This window comes from Mobula birostris, chromosome 5, assembly GCF_030028105.1.
Source record: "Mobula birostris isolate sMobBir1 chromosome 5, sMobBir1.hap1, whole genome shotgun sequence".
Lineage (NCBI taxonomy): Eukaryota > Metazoa > Chordata > Chondrichthyes > Myliobatiformes > Myliobatidae > Mobula > Mobula birostris.
Window position 1 is genome coordinate 1,011,274 of NC_092374.1, and position 20,017 is coordinate 1,031,290.

Genomic DNA, 20,017 nt, shown 5'->3' on the forward strand with positions numbered 1-20,017 from the left:
TTCAGTCTTTCCCATAATTACCGTGCATTCTAACTCCTCTTTCCTAATCACATGACCAATAAAGTTACGTTGCCTTTTCATGATCTCATACATTATTTCTCTTTTTGTGTTTGCTCTGTTCATGACATCCTCGTTAGATATTCATTTCGTCCATGATATTCTTTGCATCCTCCTCAAAAACCACATCTCTGCTGCTACAATTTGTTTCCTCATGTTACTAGATATAGTCCAACATTCTGAGCCATATAACGTAACTGGATAAACGTAACATTTCAGTACTCTGAGGCGGGTTGTCATGCCTAGTTTAGTGTTGGTCAGTATACTCTTCATTCTCGTAAAGGTGTCTTTTGCCATCCTTATTCTTCTTTTGATGTCCATGTCACACCTGCCATCTGATGTCACCCAGCTTCCTAAGTAGCAAAAGTTCTGTACTTGTTTTATGTCTTCCCCATTTATTCTCAGCCTGCAGATAGGATTCTCCTTCTTTTTGGATATCACCATACATTCTGTCTTTTTGAAATTGATAGATAGACCCATTTTTGCACTTTCTTCAACAATTATATCAATTAAGTTTTGTAGTTCTTCCTCCGTACTTGCAATTAACACGGTGTCATCTGCATATCTGAAATTATTGATGTTTTCACCGCCAACTTTGATTCCCAAGATGTCTCTTACTTTTTGTAATATTGTTTCACTGTACACATTAAATAAACCAGGGGAGAAAACACACCCTTGTCTAACGCCTCTCTTGATTTTCATAAACTGACTCACTTCTCCATCTATTCTTACAGCGGCAGTTTGTTCCCAGTACAGATTTCTGATTAGGCGGAGGTCTTTCAAATCTAGATCTAGAGTTTTCTGTAATATTTCAAATAACTTATTGTGCTTCACTTTATCAAATGCTTTTGTGTAGTCAATAAAACAAACAAACAAACAAATCTTTTTGCACTTGAATAGCTCGTTCTGATAGTATCCTTAACATGCCACATACCCGCTTAATCACCCTATCAATCCTGCAGCCATTTTCAGGGAGCTATGGACTTGGACCCAAGATCTCGCAGCTCATCAACACTGTTAAAGGCTCTTGCCATTAGCAGTGTGTCGTCTCTTTGCATGTGATCTACCAGGGTGCATCACTTCATACTTGGTCCAGTTAAACTCTATCTGCTATTTCTCTGCACAGATCTGCATCTGATCTATATCCCGCCATATCCTTTGCCAGACTTATATACTATGTTATCTCTAAATTTACTAACACACTCATGTATATTTTCATTCAAAACATTTATATCTATCACAAACAGCAGAGGTTCCAGTATGGATCCCTGAGGAAGACCACTGGACTGAAACCTCAAGCCAGAATAAATCCCATCTACCACTACCCTCTGTCTTCTATGGGCAAGCCGGTTGTGAATCCAAATGGCCAATTCATTAGGATGAGTCTCCCATGAGAGAACTTGTCAAACACATTTCTAAAATCCATGTAGACAAATCTACCTTTAGTAATAACCTCTTTAAAAAAATTCCATCATTAGTAACACACGACTTGCCATGCACATGGTGTTCCAATAGCTCATAAATATTGTCCCTCAGGATCCTCTCCAGTAACCTCCCTACCACTCACATGATTATACAGTTTAATATGTGGCTAAGGACTTGGTGTCGGAGGAATAGCATAAGATTTCTGGATCATAGGGCTCTCTTCCAGGGAAGGTGGAATCTGTATAGAAAGGACAGTTTGCACATGAACTGGAGAGGGACAGGTATCCTAGCGGGAAGGTTTGTTAATTTTACACGGTGGGGTTTAAACCAGAGATGCAAGGGGTGGGAACCAGAGAGCCAGAACAGTTATTGGAGAGGTCGTGGAGACAGATGTTCATAAGACCTCAGACAAAGTTCGAAAGTGCTGAAGATGAGCTAGCTGGTTTACAGAGGCAATATGTAGTGAGGAGAGGCTGTTGATAGGGCAGAATTGCAGTCAACAGGATGAGATACAACGTGAAAGGTGGAAATAATCGAAAAGGGTGAACACAGGACTGAAGGTGTTATATTTGAACGCACGCGCTATACAGAATAGGTAGATGAACTTGTATCACTGTTGTATATTGACATGTATTATGTTGTAGGCATCACCAAATCATGACAGAAAGAAGATTATAACTGGGAACTTAATGTCAAAGTATGTGCATTGTATCAAAAGGACAGGCAGGAAGTCAAAGGGGGCAGTGTTGCTCTGTTGCTAAAAAATGGGATCAAATCATTAGAAAGAGGTGACATTGGGTTGGAAGGTGAATCATTGTGGATAGAGTTAAGGAGCTGCTAGGGTAAAAAGACTCTGATGGAAATTGTATACAGACCCCAAACAGTAGTAAGGATGTGGCCTACAAATTGCAATAGGAGATAGAAAATGCATGCCAAAAGGGCAATGCTCCCATAGTCATGGGGGATTTCAATATGTAGGTAGGTTGAGACAATCAGGTTGGTGCTGGATTCCAAGAGAGGGAATTTCTAGAATGCCAACGAGATGGCTTTTTAGAGCAGCTCAATGTTGAGCCCACAGGGGGATCAGCTATTCTGGATTGGGTGTCATGCAATGAATCACAATTGATTAGAGAGTTTAAGGTAAAAGAACTCTTAAGGGAAAGTGATCATAATAAGATCAAACTCACCCTGAAATTTGAGAAGGAGAAGCTAAAGTCAGATGCATCAGTATTACAATGGAATGAAGGAAATTACAGTGGCATGAGAGAGGAGATGGTCAGAATTGATTGGAAAAGAACATTGGCAGGGATGACGGTAGAGTAGCAATGGCTGGAATATCTGGAAGAGATTCGGAAGTGTACATCCCAAAGAGGAGAAAGTATTCTAAAGGCAAGTTGACACAACTGTGGCTAACAAGAGAAGTGAAAGCCAACATAAAAGCCAAAGAGAGGGCATATAAGAGAGCAAACATTTGTGGGAAGTTACAAGATTGGGAAGCATTTAAAAACCAACAGAAGGCAACTAAAAAAAAATTAAGAAAGAAAAGATGGAATACGAAAGTAAACTAGCCAATAATATTAGAGTACACCAAAAGTTTCTTCAAATACATAAACTATTAAAGAGAGGTGAGAGTGGATATCAGACTGCTGGAAAACAGTGGAGGTGCTAATGGAGGACAAGGAAATGGCAGATGAACTGAATAAGTATTTTGCATCACTTGTCACTGTGGAAGACACTAGCAGTATGGTGGAAGTTCCAGGTGTCAGGGGTCATGAAGTGTGTGAAGTTACCAGTACTAGGGAGAAGGTTCTTGGGCTAGATGGTGTACACTCCAGGGTTCTAAAAGAGGTAGCTGAAGAGATTGTGGAGGCATTAGTAATGATCTTTCAAGAATCACTAGATTCTGGAATGGGTCCAGAAGACTGGAAAATTGCAAATGTCAGTCCACTCTTCAAGAAGGGAGAGAGACAGAAGAGAAGAAACTACCTCTGTGTTTCGGAAGATGTTGGAGTCGATTATTAAGCATGACATCTCAGGGTACTTGGATGCACATGATAAAATAGGCCATAGTCAGCATGGTTTCCTCAAGGGAAAATTTTGCTTGATAAATCTGTTGGAAATCTTTAAAAAAATAACAAGCAGGATAGACAAAGGAAATTTGGTTGATGTTGTGTACTTAGACTTTCAGGTGACCTCTGACAAGGTGTCACATATGAGGCTGTTTAACAAGCTACAAGCCTATGGTATTACAGGGAAGATTCTAGCATGGATAAAGCAGTTGCTGATTGACAGGAGGCAAAGAGTGGGAATAAAGGGAGCCTTTTCAGACTGGCTGCCGGTGACTAGTGGTGTTCCATAGGGGTCTGTGTTTGCACCGATTCTTCTTACAATATACTTGGATGATGGACTAGAGATGGTTTACTAGACTGATACCTGGAATCAGTGCACTGTCCTATGAGGAAATATTCGATGCGTTAGGCTTGGGAGAGTATGGAAAACTCAACTGAAACATATGAAATAGTGGGCACAAGGTAGAATGATGTGTGACTGTTAAAAATAAGAGTTTGCCAATTTACTACACAAGTTTTACCTCTCAGAGCAATATGAGTCTTTGAGAATCTTCCTCACAGGGCAGTGGAAGCAGAGGTTTGAATATTTTGAAGGCAGAAAGATTCCTGATAAGCAGAGTGGGAGTTTATCATGGGCAGAGGAGAATGTGGGGTTAAGATCACGATCAGACCAGCCTTGTGCGGAATAGTCCAGTTAACCGAGCAACCTGCCAGTTGTGATGATTTACAGTAACCAGTTAACCGAGCGACCTGTCTGTTGTGATGATTTACAGTAACCAGTTAACCGAGCAACCTGCCTGTTGTGATGATTTACAGTAACCAGTTAACCGAGCAACCTGCCTGTTGTGATGATTTACAGTAACCAGTTAACCGAGCAACCTGCCTGTTGTGATGATTTACAGTAACCAGTTAACCGAGCAACCTGCTGGTTGTGATGTGGGAGCAAACCCATGTGGTGACGGAGAACAAGGGAGCACGCAGGCGGCACTGAACCTTGGAGATATAAGGCTTCAGCACACTGCTTCCCTGGTCCTGTTGAATCCTGGCTGACAGCTGTATGTTCTTTACTTTTAGTTTAAAACTGACTATACCACAAGAAAGATCACTCCGGTCATTATGGAGAATGGAACTCTAAGCCCGCCCGTGGTGATCAGCAACGTCACCCAGGCCGTGAAACTACTCCTGGAAGCCACAGAAGAGCTGATCCCTGTCCCAGGATCCGTCAATTCTGTCAACGCCCTTGGTCTTGTCGTCTTCTCCATGAGTTTTGGACTTGTGATTGGAGCAATGAAGGAAGAGGGGAGAACACTTGAAGAATTCTTCAACTGTCTGAATGAAGCAATTATGCGTTTGGTGGCTGTGATCACATGGTACGGAGCTACAGTTAATGGAAATATAAACTAATTAATGCAAATATAGACTAGTTGATGCAAATGTAGACTGGTTAATGCAAATATAAACTGCAGAAACATTGATTCTTTTACCTGGGTCAGGAAGGATGTAGTTATGTTTTGAATGATCTGTCTGGATGGCATGCAAACAAAAGACTTTACCTGTATCTTGGTACCTGTGACAAGTCCATGAGACCTTGGTTGAATTTTTGCTAGGCTCAACTGTATGTTTCTGTTCTGTGCACCTCTCCGGGGCATTGGCTCCAGCAAGTCTAACTGTACAAATATGGACTTGTATGTTCATTCTCCTGTGTGTAGTAATGAGTTAATATTCTCACATGTACTGAGATAAAGCTTTTGTCTGCATCCCATCCAGACAGATCATTGCATACATCATTAGTACATCAAAGTAGTAAAAAGGAAACATAATGCAGAATGTTGCATTACAATTACAGAGAAAGTATATCACAGGTGGACAAGGTGCAAGGGTGACAATGAAATAGATTTGAGGTTAAATTCATCTTTATTGTATGAGGGGTCTATTCAAGAGCCTTATAAAAGTGGGATAAAATCTGTTCTTGAGACTGGCGTTATATGTTCCCACGCTTTTATATCGTCTCCCCAAAGGGGAGGAGAGAAGAGAGGTAGGATGTCGGGAGTGGGGGGGTGGGACGCGGGGAGTGGGGGGTGGGACGCGGGGAGAAGGAGGGGTGGGATGCGGGGAGTGGGAGGGGTGGGGCGCGGGGAGTGGAGGGTGGGACGTGGGGAGTAGGAGGGGTGGGAGGGGGACATGGGGGGTGGGAGGGGGATGTGGGGAGTGGGAGGGGTGGGACTTGTGGAGTGGGGGGAGTGGGAGGGATGGGACGTGGGGAGTGGGAGGGGGGAGTGGGAGGGGTGGGGAGTGGGAGGAGAGGGACATGGGAAGTGGGGGGTGGGACGTGGGAAATAGGAGGGGTAGGACGTTGGGAGTGGGAGGTGGGATGTGGAGAGTGGGAGGCGTGGGACGTGGGGAGAGGGAGGGGTGGGACGTGGGGAATGGGAGGGGGGAGTGGGGAGAGGGAGGGGTGGGACATGGGGAGTGGGAGGAGTGGGACGGGGAGTGGGAGGGGTGGGATGTGGGAGTGGGGGGTGGGACGTGGGGAATGGGAGGGGTAGGACGTGGGGAGTGTGAGGGGTAGGACGTGGGGAGTGTGAGGGGTGGGACATCGGGAGTGGGGGTGGGACGTGGGGTGGGAGGGGGACGTGGGGAGTGGGAGGGGTGGGACTTGGGGACTGGGGGGAGTGGGAGGGGTGGGACATGGGGAAAGGGAGGGGTGGGACGTGGGGAGTGGGAGGGGTGGGACGTGGGAAATAGGAGAGGTAGGACGTGGGGAGTGGGAGGTGGGACATGGGGACAGGGTGGGGTGGGACGTGGGGAGGGGGAGGTGGGATGTGGGAGGTGGGACGTGGGGAGTGGGAGGGGTAGGAGAGGGATGTGGGGAGTGGGAGGGGTGGGACGTGGGGAGGGGGAGGGGTGGGACATGGGGAGTGGGAGGGTTGGGACGGGGAATGGGGAGTGGGAGGTGGGACATGGGGAGAGGGTGGGGTGGGACGTGGGGAGGGTGAGGTGGAATGTGGGAGGTGGGATGTGGGGAGTGGGAGGGGTAGGAGGGGGATGTGGGGAGTGGGAGGGGTGGGACGTGGGGAGAGGGAGGGGTGGGACATGGGGAGTGGGAGGGGTGGGACGGGGAGTGGGGAGTGGGAGGGGTGGGACGTGGGGAGTGGGACGTGGGGAGTGGGGGGTGGGACATGGGGAGTGGGAGGGATGGGACGGGGAGTGGGGGTAGTGGGGAGTGGGAGGGATGGGACGGGGAGTGGGGGTAGTGGGGAGTGGGAGGGGTGGGACGAGGGGAGTGGGGAGAGGGAGGGGTGGGACATGGGGAGTGGGAGGACTGGGACGTGGGGAGTGGGGGAGGTGGGATGTGGGGAGAAGGTGGGGTGGGACGTGGGGAGTGGGGGAGGTGGGACGTGGGGAGAGGGTGGGGTGGGACGTGGGGAGTGGGAGGGGTGGGACATGGGGAGTGGGAGGGGTGGGACGTGGGAGGGGTGGGATGTGGGAGTGGGGGGTGGGACGTGGGGAGAAGGTGGGGTGGGACGTGGGGAGTGGGTGGGGTGGGATGTTGGGAGTGGGAGGGGTCCTTAATTATGTAATGTGAGGCAGTGGGAAGTGTAGAGAGAGCCCACAGAGGAGAGGCTGGTTTCCGTGATGTGCTCAGCTGTGATCACAACTCTCTGCGGTTTCTTGTGGTCACGGCAGAGCAGTTGCTGTACCAAGCTGTGATGTATTGAGAAGGAACACACATCAAAGTTGCTGGTGAACGCAGCAGGCCAGGCAGCATCTGTAGGAAGAGGTGCAGTCGATGTTTCAGGCCGAGACCCTTCGTCAGGACTAACTGAAGGAAGAGTGAGTAAGGGATTTGAAAGTTGGAGGGGGAGGGGGAGATCCAAAATGATAGGAGAAGACAGGAGGGGGAGGGATGGAGCCAAGAGCTGGACAGGTGATTGGCAAAAGGGGATACGAGAGGATCATGGGACAGGAGGTCCGGGAAGAAAGACGGGGGGGGGGGACCCAGAGGATGGGCAAGAGGTTTATTCAGAGGGACAGAGGGAGAAAAAGGAGAGTGAGAGAAAGAATGTGTGCATAAAAATAAGGTAACAGATGGGGTACGAGAGGGAGGTGGGGCCTAGCGGAAGTTAGAGAAGTCGATGTTCATGCCATCAGGTTGGAGGCTACCCAGACGGAATATAAGGTGTTGTTCCTCCAACCTAAGTGTGGCTTTATCTTTATAGTAGAGGAGGCCGTGGATAGACATGTCAGAATGGGAATGGGATGTGGAATTAAAATGTGTGGCCACTGGGAGATCCTGCTTTCTCTGGCGGACAGAGCGTAGATGTTCAGCAAATCGGTCTCCCAGTCTGCGTCGAGTCTCGCCAATATATAAAAGGCCACATCGGGAGCACCGGACACAGTATATCACTCCAGTCGACTCACAGGTGAAGTGTTGCCTCACCTGGTAGGACTGTTTGGGGCCCTGAATTGTGGTAAGGGAGGAAGTGTAAGGGCATGTGTAGCACTTGTTCCGCTTACACGGATAAGTGCCAGGAGGGAGATCAGTGGGGAGGGATGGGGGGGACGAATGGACAAGGGAGTTGTGTAGGGAGCGATCCCTGCGGAATGCAGAGAGAGGGGGGGAGGGAAAGATGTGCTTAGTGGTGGGATCCTGTTGGAGGTGGTGGAAGTTACGGAGAATAATATGTTGGACCCAGAGGCTAGTGGGGTGGTAGGTGAGGACCAGGGGAACCCTATTCCTAGTGGGGTGGCGGGAGGTTGGAGTGAGAGCAGATGTACTTGAAATGGGGGAGATGCGTTTAAGAGCAGAGTTGATAGTGGAGGAAGGGAAGCCCCTTTCTTTAAAAAAGGAAGACATCTCCCTCGTCCTAGAATGAAAAGCCTCATCCTGAGAGCAGATGCGGCGGAGACGGAGGAATTGCGAGAAGGGGATGGCGTTTTTGCAAGAGACAGGGTGAGAAGAGGAATAGTCCAGATAGCTGTGACAGTCAGTAGGCTTGTAGTAGACATCAATGGATAAGCTGTCTCCAGAGACAGAGACAGAAAGATCTAGAAAGGGGAGGGAGGTGTCGGAAATGGACCAGGTAAACTTGAGGGCAGGGTGAAAGTTGGAGGCAAAGTTAATAAAGTCAACGAGTTCTGCATGCGTGCAGGAAGCAGCGCCAATGCAGTCGTCGATGTAGCGAAGGAAAAGTGGGGGACAGATACCAGAATAGGCACGGAACATAGATTGTTCCACAAAGCCAACAAAAAGGCAGGCATAGCTAGGACCCATACGGGTGCCCATAGCTACATCTTTAGTTTGGAGGAAATGGGAGGAGCCAAAGGAAAAATCATTAAAAGTAAGGACTAATTCAGCTAGACGGAGCAGAGTGGTGGTAGAGGGGAACTGATTAGGTCTGGAATCCAAAAAGAAGCGTAGAGCTTTGAGACCTTCCTGATGGGGGTTGGAAGTATATAAGGACTGGACATCCATGGTGAAAATAAAGCGGTGAGGGCCAGGGAACTTAAAATCATCGAAAAGTTTAAGAGCGTGAGAAGTGTCACGAACATAGGTCGGAAGGGATTGAACAAGGGGTGATAAAACAGTGTCGAGGTGTGCAGAAATGAGTTCGGTGGGGCAGGAGCAAACTGAGACAATAGGTCGGCCAGGACAGGCAGGTTTGTGGATCTTGGGTAGGAGGTAGAAACGGGAAGTGCGAGGTGTGGGAACTATAAGGTTGGTAGCAGTGGATGGGAGATCCCCTGAGCGGATAAAGTCGGTGATGGTGTGGGAGACAATGGCCTGGTGCTCCTTAGTGGGGTCACGATCGAGGGGTAAATAAGAGGAGGTATCCGCGAGTTGTCGCTGTGCCTCGGCAAGGTAGAGGTCAGTACGCCAGACTACAACAGCACCCCCCTTATCGGCGGGTTTAATAATAAGGTTAGGATTAGTGCGGAGGGAGTGGAGAGCAGAGCGTTCGGAAGGAGTGAGGTTGGAATGGGGACAAGGTGCGGTGAAGTCGAGACGGTTGATGTCCCGTCGGCAATTAGCGATAAAGGGATCCAGAGCAGGCAGAAGACCAGAGCGGGGTGTCCATGAAGAAGAGGAGGGTTGAAGACGGGAGAAGGGGTCATCGGTGGGGGTGGAAGGTGTATTGAGAAGGGATGTTTTTATGGTGCACTTGTAAATATTGGTGAGTGTATCTATGCCATTCTGTTTTTGTGTCAATGTCTATATGATTGTGTGTGTTTGTGCATGTGTTTGTCAGTGTGTGCATAGCTGTAAGTGTGTGTGTGTTTCCCTGTGAGTGTGTGTGTATGTGTGTTTTTGAGTGTGTACCTCTCTGTGAGTGTGTGTGTATGTGTCTGAGAGTGTGTCTCCCTGTGAGTGTGTGTCTCTTTGTGAGTGTGTGTGTGTATGTGTGTCTTTGAGTGTGAGTCTCTCTGTGAGTGTGTGTACATGTGGCTGCGCGTGTGTGTGTATTTTTGAGTGTGTGTCTCCCTGTGAGTGTGTGTGTGTGTGTGTGTATGTGTCTGTGTATGTGTGTCTTTGAGTGTGTCTCCCGGTGACTGTATGTGTATGTGTCTGAGTGTGTGTGCCTTTCAGTGTGTGTCTCTCTCTGAGTGTGTGGGTGTGTGTCTGAGTGAGTGAGTGTGTCTGTTACTGAGTGTGTGTGTGAGTGTGTGCAAGTCTGTGAGTGGGTATGTGTGTCGTTGAGTGTGTGTCTCTGTGTATGTGTCTGTGAGTGTGTAGATTGAAGGATGCACTGAGAGCCTCCTTGAGAAGTTGGACCATCTTTACCGACTCCTCTGAATGTCTGCCCACATCCACTCTGAGTAGTGTCAGGGTGGGATTCAAGCCTTGAATTTGTGTGTAAATGGGGGAAAGAGTGGACAGCCTTGGAAGTCCCCAGCAAGCCAGTCTGTTGTGTCAGGCACCTCCTGTCACACCTGTGGAGGGTGCAGGTCTTAAGCTGGTCTAATTGGTCACCTCAGACCTACTAAACCAGAGTGAAGACAGCTCAATGTCCGTGCTCAGGGCCCAACCATGGAAAGGCCTCTGGCTCACAGATGACTCAACGTTTGTCTGCTGGGTGTGTGCTCCCCATGTGTTCATGTATCTGTCTCTCTGCTGGGGTGTCTCACATGGGGTGTGTGCTCCCCATGTATTCATGTATCTGAGTGCCAGTGGAGTATTTGTTTGTCTGTTCATGCGTGGCTTTCTGTCACTTGGCTGTATTTCTCGGATGTTTGAGAGTGGAGACAGAGGGATGGGGTCATGGTAGGGGGAGTGGAAAGAGGGGACAAGGAGGAGAGGTTTACAGGGTGGGAGAGAAGGCAGTTGAGAGAAGGAGAGGGAGAGTGGAGTGGGAGGAGGAGGAAGTCATAGGGAGAGAGGAGGGGGACAGGGAGGGGAATGGAAGAGGAGGAGATAGGGGAGTGGGTGAATGGGCAAGACATGAGGATGGAGAGGGGGTTGTGGGGAAGGAGGGGGTGGAGAGGGATGGAAGAGGAGGGGTTTGGTTTATAGAGCTGTGGGAAAAGAACGCAGATACAATGGGCCAAATAGCCTGGCTGTGCGTACAGGAATTCAGTCCCAGTACCTCATCCTGACCACTTTCTTTGTTTCCAGGTACGCTCCAGTGGGGATCCTGTTCCTGATTGCGGGGAAGATTGTGGAGATGGAGGACATGAGTATAGTGGGTGGGCAGCTGGGAATGTACACAGTGACAGTGATCGTTGGTCTGCTCATCCATGCCCTGGTGGTGCTGCCTGCCCTCTACTTCTGCATCACACGCAAGAATCCCTTCGTCTTCATCGGTGGATTGATGCATGCACTGGTTACTGCTCTTGGAACATCTTCCAGGTGAGACATGCCTGTGAAAGGTGTAAAGGCAGATATATCAACAGGGCCTGGCCAGGTTTATCTGAGAACACTTTCGGAAGCTAGAGAAGAAATTGCAGGAAACCTGACCAAGATTCAGCACCATTATTAGCATCAGGAGAGGGCCACAAAGTAAAATCTGGGAACTTTAGATCAGTAAACCTAATATCTGTGGGTAGAGGGGATCTGAGAGATAACATAGACATACATCGGGAAAGACAACGGGTTGATTAAAGATAGTACAGCTTTGTGCATGAGAAATTATGCCTCAGCAAGTTTTTGATTTTAGGCAACAAAGAAGATCGATGAACACGGTTTACCATTCCTTGAGATCCCTTAAGGTTGTCGTTAGCCAGGGGTTGAGGTAGTGAGCATTAGCTCCCAAAGGCATATGTCTCAAATAGCCCCTGACAACCAAGTCCAGCTCCCTGCCTTCATGTGTAGCTTACGTACTAAGTCCAGCAGAACCATTTCCAGATGTGATGATCAGACCCAAAGGCTTCTCAGTTCACCGGATGGACCAAACTGCTGATTTAGAAAAGACAAAAGATGGAGGCATGTGTTTCATGATAAACTTTCGGTGGGACTTCAATGTAGTGGTTTTGATGAACTCGTGTTCCCTATCCTGAACAGCTCATGGTCAAATGCCATCCATTCTATTTACCTAGGGAATTTCTCCTCCATAATCCTGACCACAGGATTATGACTGCTAGGCTGATTCAGTGTGCTGCGTGCATGATGTGGGGGGTCAAGGACACTGGTAGTGCCTCTGGCTCCTACACCTGTGGAAAATGTGTCCAGATTCAGCTTCTGAAGGACCGTGTTGCAGCACTGGAGAGGCAACTGGATGACCTTACGTTCATCCGGGAAAACAAGAGTTTTCTGGACAGGACCTACAGTGAGGTCGTTACACTGAGGATGCTGGAAGAGAGAAGGGGGCCGACGATGAGGAAGGAAAGGATGCTTGAAGTACAGGAGACCCCGGGGGATGTGCCTCTCGTAAACAGGTTCACCCTCTTGGGAGCTGTTGGGACAGAAGACACTGCCAGCCTGAGAGGCGGTCAGGTCTGCGAGTCAACAATTGGCTCTGAAGCAAAGCCGAGGAGACAGACGTCAGGCAGAGCCGTGGTAGTAGGGGACTCCATAGTGAGAGGTACAGAAAGGGGTTTCTGTGGCAACAGGCGAGATTTAAGGATGGTGTGTTGCCTCCCTGGTGCCGGGATCCAAGATGTCACGGACCAATTGCAGGGATTCCTCAAGAGTGAAGGTGAACATCTGGAAGTGGTGGTGCATGTTGGCACAAATGATGTGGGGAAGAAGAGGAAAGACATTCTACAGCGTGACTTCAGAGAACTTGGAAGAAGGCTGAAAAGCAGAACTTCCAGGGTGGTTATCTCCGGTTTGCTTCCAGTTCCTCGTGCTGGAGTGGGCAAGAACAGGAAGATAATGGATCTGAATGTGTGGCTGAGAAACTGGTGCAGGAAGCAAGGATTTACATTCTTGGACCACTGGGGTCTGTTTCGGGGTAAGGATGAATTGTACAAAAGGGACGGGTTGCACCTTAATAAGCGGGGCAACAGCATTCTGGCAGGCAGGTTTGCCTCTGCAACACGGGTATGTTTAAACTAAGTAGTGGGGGGGAGGGGACGAACTGGAAACATAAGGATGGAGATAAAGGGAAAGTGAGAATAAGAAAAGTTAAGAAAGACAGCAGAATCAACAGAGCAGAAAGCTCAAGAAGGGATCGTACAGTAATAGGAATTGATATGGGAGGTGAGGGGAGTAATGAACTAAAAGTATTATATATGAATGCACGGGGTATAAGAAATAAAGTGGATGAGCTTGAGACACAGTTGGAAATTGGTAAGTATGATGTTGTGGGAATAACAGAGACATGGCTTCAAGTGGACAGGGCCTGGGAAATGAATATTCAAGGGTATACGTCCTATCGAAAGGACAAACTGATGGGCAGAGGGGGTGGGGTGGCTCTGTTGGTGAAGAATGATATTCAGTCCCTTGCGAGTGGGGACATAGAATCAGGAGACGTAGAGTCAGTATGGATAGAACTGAGGGATTCTAAGGGTAGAAAGACCCTAATGGGAGTTATCTACAGGCCCCCAAACAGTAGTCTGGATGTAGGGTGTAAGTTGAATCAAGAGTTAAGATTGGCATGTCGCAAAGGTAATGCTACAGTTGTTATGGGGGACTTCAGCATGCAGGTAGACTGGAGGAACCAGCTTGGTACTGGACCCCAAGAAAGGGAGTTTGTGGAGTCCCTCCGAGATGGATTCTTAGAACAGCTTGTACTGGAGCCTACCAGAGAGAACTCAATTCTAGATTTAGTGTTGTGCAATGAACCGGATTTGATCGGGGACCTCGAGGTAAAGGAGCCATTAGGAGGTAGTGACCATAATATGATAAATTTTAATCTACAATTTGAGAGGGAGAAGGGAAACTCGGAAGTGTCAGTATTACAGTTGAACAAAGGGAACAATGGTGCTATGAAGGAGGAGCTGGCCAAAGTTCAATGGAACAATACCCTAGCAGGGATGACAGTGGAACAGCAATGGCAAGTGTTTCTGGGAATAATGCGGAAAGTGCAGGATCAGTTCATTCCAAAGAGGAAGAAAGATCCTAAGGGGAGTAAGGGGAGGCAGTGACTGACAAGGGAAGTAATGGACAGTATAAAAATAAAAGAGAAGAAGTATAATATAGCAAAGACGAGTGGGAAGCCGGAGAATTGGAAAAATTTTAAAGAGCAACAGAAGGTAACTAAAAAGGCAATACGTGGAGAAAAAATGAGGTACGAAGGTAAACTAGCCAAGAATATAAAGGAGGATAGTAAAAGCTTCCTTAGGTATGTGAAAAGGAAAAAAAAATAGTTAAGACCAAAATTGGGCCCTTGAAGACAGAAACGGGTGAATTTATTATGGGGAACAAGGAAATGGCAGACGAGCTGAACAGGTACTTTGGATCTGTCTTCACTAGGGAAGACACAAAAATCTCCCAGATATAATAGTGGCTAAAGGACCGAGGGTAATGGATGAACTGAAGGAAATTTGTATTAGGCAGGAAATGGTGCTGGATAGACTGTTGGGTCTGAAGGCTGATAAGTCCCTGGGACCTGATGGTCTGCATCCCAGGATACTTAAGGAGTTGGCTTTAGAAATCGTGGAGGCATTGGTAATCATTTTCCAATGTTCTATAGATTCAGGATCAGTTCCTGTGGATTGGAGGGTGGCTAATGTTGTCCCTGTCTTCAAGAAGGGAGGAAGAGAGAAAACAGGGAATTATAGACCGGTTAGCCTGACGTCGGTGGTGGGAAAGATGCTGGAGTCAATTATAAAAGATGAAATTACGACACATCTGGATAGCAGTAACAGGATCGGTCCGAGTCAGCATGGATTTACAAAGGGGAAATTGTGCTTGACTAATCTACTGGAATTTTTTGAGGATGTAACTATGAAAATGGACAAGGGAGAGCCAGTGGATGTAGTGTACCTGGACTTTCAGAAAGCCTTTGATAAAGTCTCACATAGGAGATTAGTGGGCAAAATTAGGGCACATGGTATTGAGGGCAGAGTACTGACATGGATTGAAAATTGGCTGGCTGACAGAAAACAAAGAGTAGTAATTAACGGGTCCCTTTCGGAATGGCAGGCGGTGACCAGTGGGGTACCTCAGGGTTCAGTGCTGGGACCGCAGCTGTTTACAATATATATTAATGATTTAGCTGAGGGAATTAAAAGTAACATTAGCAAAGTTGCCGATAACACAAAGCTGGGTGGCAGTGTGAAATGTGAGGAAGATGTTATGAGAATGCAGGGTGACTTGGACAGGCTGGGTGAGTGGGCAGATGCATGGCAGATGCAGTTTAATGTGGATAAATGTGAGGTTATCCACTTTGGTGGTAAGAACAGGAAGGTAGATTATTATCTAAATGGAGCCAAGTTAGGAAAAGGGGAAGTACAATGAGATCTAGGTGTTCTTGTACATCAGTCGCTGAAAGCAAGCATGCAAGTACAGCAGGCAGTGAAGAAAGCTAATGCCATGCTGGCCTTCATAACAAAGGGAATTGAGAATAAGAGCAAAGAGGTCCTTCTGCAGCTGTACAGGGCCCTGGTGAGACCACACTTGGAGTACTGTGTGCAGTTTTGGTCTCCAAATTTGAGGAAGGACATTCTTGCCATTGGGGGAGTGTAACGTAGGTTCACAAGGTTAATTCCCGGGATGGCGGGACTGTCATATGTTGAAAGATTGGAGCGACTGGGCTTGTATACTCTGGAATTTAGAAGGATGAGAGGGGATCTGATTGAAATTAATAATATTATTAAGGGATTGGACACGCTGGAGGCAGGAAGCATGTTCCCGCTGATGGGTGAGTCCAGAACCAGAGGCCACAGTTTAAGAATAAGGGGTAGGCCATTTAGAACGGAGTTGAGGAAAAACTTTTTCACCCAGAGAATTGTGGATCTGTGGAATGCTCTGCCTCAGAAGGCAGTGGAGGCCAAGTCTTTGGATGTTTTCAAGGAAGAGTTAGATAGAGGTAAGGAGGGAGGAATTGAGGAGGAGGGAGGAAATTGTTGAAGGATTGAGGAGGATGGAGTGAGTGGGGAGTGTCATGATATTCTGCTATACCATTTGGGAACAGCCACAGTAATACAAGGGAACAATGCAGGTCACAGAGCAACACATAGAGCATTGCACATCAGATAGCACACAGTACGTTCTCAATTATGGTGCACTTACACTCAGCGCATCTAAATCCTGTGTTCCTGGGTTACAACACCTAACCATCTAACTGTATTAGAGACCCAAAAGAAAATGTGTGTGTCCATATGTGCTTATCTGTGTGTGTGTGTGTATGCATTTGCATTTGTAGATGTGTGTAAACTGCTAGCTATCAGTGACTGAGTGCTGCATTGAACTGCATTGCTGACCTGACACTGACGTGCTAATATCCTTGTAGCTCGGCCACTCTGCCTATCACATTTCAGTGTCTGGAGGACAAGATTGGTCTGGATAAACGAGTCACCAGGTTTGTGTTGCCAGTGGGAGCCACGATTAACATGGATGGCACTGCTCTCTACGAGGCTCTTGCCGCTATATTCATCGCACAGGTGAACAACTTCGACCTCAACTTTGGGCAAATCCTCACCATCAGGTAACAGATAATTCCTCAGATAATGAAGCTTACTCAGTCCGGAAATTCCAACTTGTTGATTGGACAATAGGTTAAGTGGCCTCCTCCTGTGCTGTGCCTTTGAGTGTCTGTAGGAAGCGGTGATGTGGGAAGGGACAAAGCAATCTCAAAATTGATGGTTCTTCCCGTCATACGTGTGCAGATTGACTACAAGACTATAAGACATATGAACAGAATTGGGACTGCTCTGCCATTCAATCATGGCTGATCCTTTTTTCTCCTCCTCAGCCCAGCTCCCAGCCTTCTCCCCATAGCCTTTAGTGCCATGTCTAATCAAGAACCTACTAAGCTCAGCCTTAAATACACCCAATGACCTGGCCTCCACAGCTGACTGTGGTAATAAAATCCACAAATTCACCACCCTCTAGCTAAAGAAATTTCTGTTTTAAATGGATGCCCCTCTATCCTGATGCTGTGCCCTCTTGTCCTAGACTCCCACACCATCTCTACCCACAAAGTCTAGGCCTTTCAAAAAGTTTCAATGAAATCCCCCCTCATCCTTCTAAATTCCACCGAGTACAGACCCAGAACTTTTAAATGTCCCTCGTATGGTAACACTTTCATACCCAGAATCATCCTTGTGAACTTCATCTGAACCCTCTCCAATGCCAGCACATCTTTTCTTAGATGAGGAGCCCAGAACTGTTCATAATATTCTAGGTGAGGCCTCACCAGTGCCTTATAAAGCCTCAGCATCACATTCCTGCTCTTGTATTCTAGACCTCTTGAAATGAATGCCAACATTGCATTTGCCTTCCTCACCACCGACTCAACCTGCAAATTAACCCTTAGGATTTTCTGCACAAGAACTCCCAACTCTGTGCATCTTAGATTTTTGGATTTTCTCCCCATTCAAGAAAATAGTCTGCACATTTATTTCTACTACCAAAGTAAATCACTATGCATTTTCCAACATTGCATTTCATTTGCCACTCTCTTGCCCATTCTCTTATTCTGCCTAAGTCCTTCTGCAGCCTACCTGTTTCCTCAACACTACCTGCCCCTCCACCAATCTTCGTATCACCTGCAAAATTGGCAACAAATCCATCTATTCCATCATCTAAATCATTTATATACAGCATAAAAAGAAGTGGTCCCAACTCCTGCGGAACACCACTAGTCACTGGCAGTCAACCAGAAAAGGATCTTTTTATTCCAACTCACTGCCTCCTGCCAATCAGCCAGTGCTCTGACATAGAAACATAGGAACATAGAAAATAGGTGCAGGAGTAGGCCATTCGGCCCTTCGAGCCTGCACCGCCATTTATTATGATCATGGCTGATCATCCAACTCAGAACACCGCCCCAGCCTTCCCTCCATACCCCCTGACCCCCGTAGCCACAAGGGCCATATCTAACTCCCTCTTAAATATAGCCAATGAACTGGCCTCAACTGTTTCCTGTGGCAGAGAATTCCACAGATTCACCACTCTCTGTGTGAAGAAGTTTTTCCTAATCTCGGTCCTAAAAGACTTCCCCTCTATCCTCAAACTGTGACCCCTCGTTCTGGACAACCCCAACATCGGGAACAATCTTCCTGCATCTAGTCTGTCCAATCCCTTTAGGATCTTATACGTTTCAATCAGATCCCCCCTCAATCTTCTAAATTCCAACGAGTACAAGCCCAGTTCATCCATTCTTTCTTCATATGAAAGTCCTGCCATCCCAGGAATCAATCTGGTGAACCTTCTCTGTACTCCCTCTATGGCAAGGATGTCTTTCCTCAGATTAGGGGACCAAAACTGCACACAATACTCCAGGTGCGGTCTCACCAAAGCCTTGTACAACTGCAGTAGTACCTCCCTGCTCCTGTACTCAAATCTTCTCGCTATAAATGCCAGCATACCATTCGCCTTTTTCACCGCCTGCTGTACCTGCATGCCCACTTTCAATGACTGGTGTATAATGACACCCAGGTCACGTTGCACCTCCCCTTTTCCTAATCGGCCACCATTCAGATAATAATCTGAATTATTATAATGACATATTATAATGATATGAATATAATGACATGTTAGTAACTTTCCTGTAATACAATGGGCTCTTAACTTGGTAAGCAGCCTCATATGTGGCACCTTGTCAAAGGCCTTCTGAAAGTCAAAATATAGAACATCCACTGCATCCCCTTTATCTGTCCTACTTGTCATCTCCTCAAACAATTCCAACAGGCTCATCAGGCAGGATTTTCACTTAAGAAAACTTTGTCCTATCTTATCCTGTATCACCAAGTATTCCATAACCTCGTGCTTAACAATTGACTCCAACATCTTCCCAACCACTCAGGTCAGGCTAACTGGTCTATAATTTCCTTTCTGCTGCCTTCCTCTTTTCTTAAAGAGTGGAGTAACATTTGCAATTTTCCAGTCCTCCGGCATCATGCCACACTCCAATGATTTTTAATAGAACATAGAATAGTACAGCACAGTACAGGCCCTTCGGCCCACAATGTTCAGTTGACTCTTAAACCCTACCTCCCATATAACCCCCCACCATAAATTCCTCCATATACCTGTCTAGTAGTCTCTTAAATTTCACTAGTGTATCTGCCTCCACCACTGACTCAGGCAGTGCATTCCACGCACCAACCACTCTCTGAGTAAAAAAACCTTCCTCTAATATCCTCCTTGAACTTCCCACCCCTTACCTTAAAGCATTTGAAAGATCATTACTAATGCCTCCACACTCTCTACCGCTACCTCTTTCAGAACTCTAGGGTGCAGTTCATCTGCTCCGGGTGACTTATAGAAACATAGAAAACCTACAGCACAATACAGGGCCTTCGGCCCACAAAGCTGTGCCAAACATGTCCTTACCTTAGAACTACCTAGGCTTACCCATAGCCCTCTATTTTACTAAGCTCCATGTATCCATCCAGGAGTCTCTTAAAAGACCCTATCATTTCCGCCCCTACCACCACCAGCGGCAGCCCATTCCACACACTCACCACCCTCTGTGTAAAAAACTTACCCCTGATGTCTCCTCTGTACCTACTCCCCAGCACCTTAAACCTGTGCCCTTTCATGCTCGACATTTCAGCCCTGGGAAGCAGCCTCTGACTATCCACACGATCAATGCCTCTCATCATCTTATACACCTCTGTCAGGTCACCTCTCATCCTCCACCGCTCCAAGGAGAAAAGGCCGAGTTCACTCAACCTATTCTCATAAGGCATGCTCCTAATCCAGGCAACATCCTTGTAAATCTCCTCTGCACCCTTCCACATCCTTCCTGTAATGAGGCAACCAGAAATGAGCACAGTACTCCAAGTGGGGTCTGACCAGGGTCCTATATAGCTGCAACGTTACCTCTCAGCTCTTAAACTCAATCCCACGATTGATGAAGGCCAATACACTGTTTGCCTTCTTAACCACAGAGTCAACCTGCGTAGCAGCCTTG

The 20,017-nt window shown here is 47.3% G+C and overlaps 1 protein-coding gene across 5 annotated transcripts in view; it reads left to right on the plus strand.

The window, feature by feature from the left end:
- The window catches only part of LOC140197487 (excitatory amino acid transporter 1-like), an 80,649-nt gene that overhangs the window by 27,342 nt on the left and 33,290 nt on the right, over positions 1 to 20,017 (plus strand). For all 5 annotated transcript variants that reach the window (XM_072257454.1, XM_072257457.1, XM_072257458.1 and 2 more), the window contains exons 4-6: positions 4,626 to 4,921; positions 11,167 to 11,400; positions 16,388 to 16,582. In XM_072257454.1, coding sequence (XP_072113555.1) covers positions 4,626 to 4,921; positions 11,167 to 11,400; positions 16,388 to 16,582 — 725 coding nt within the window. The remainder of the gene's footprint in view (positions 1 to 4,625; positions 4,922 to 11,166; positions 11,401 to 16,387; positions 16,583 to 20,017) is intronic.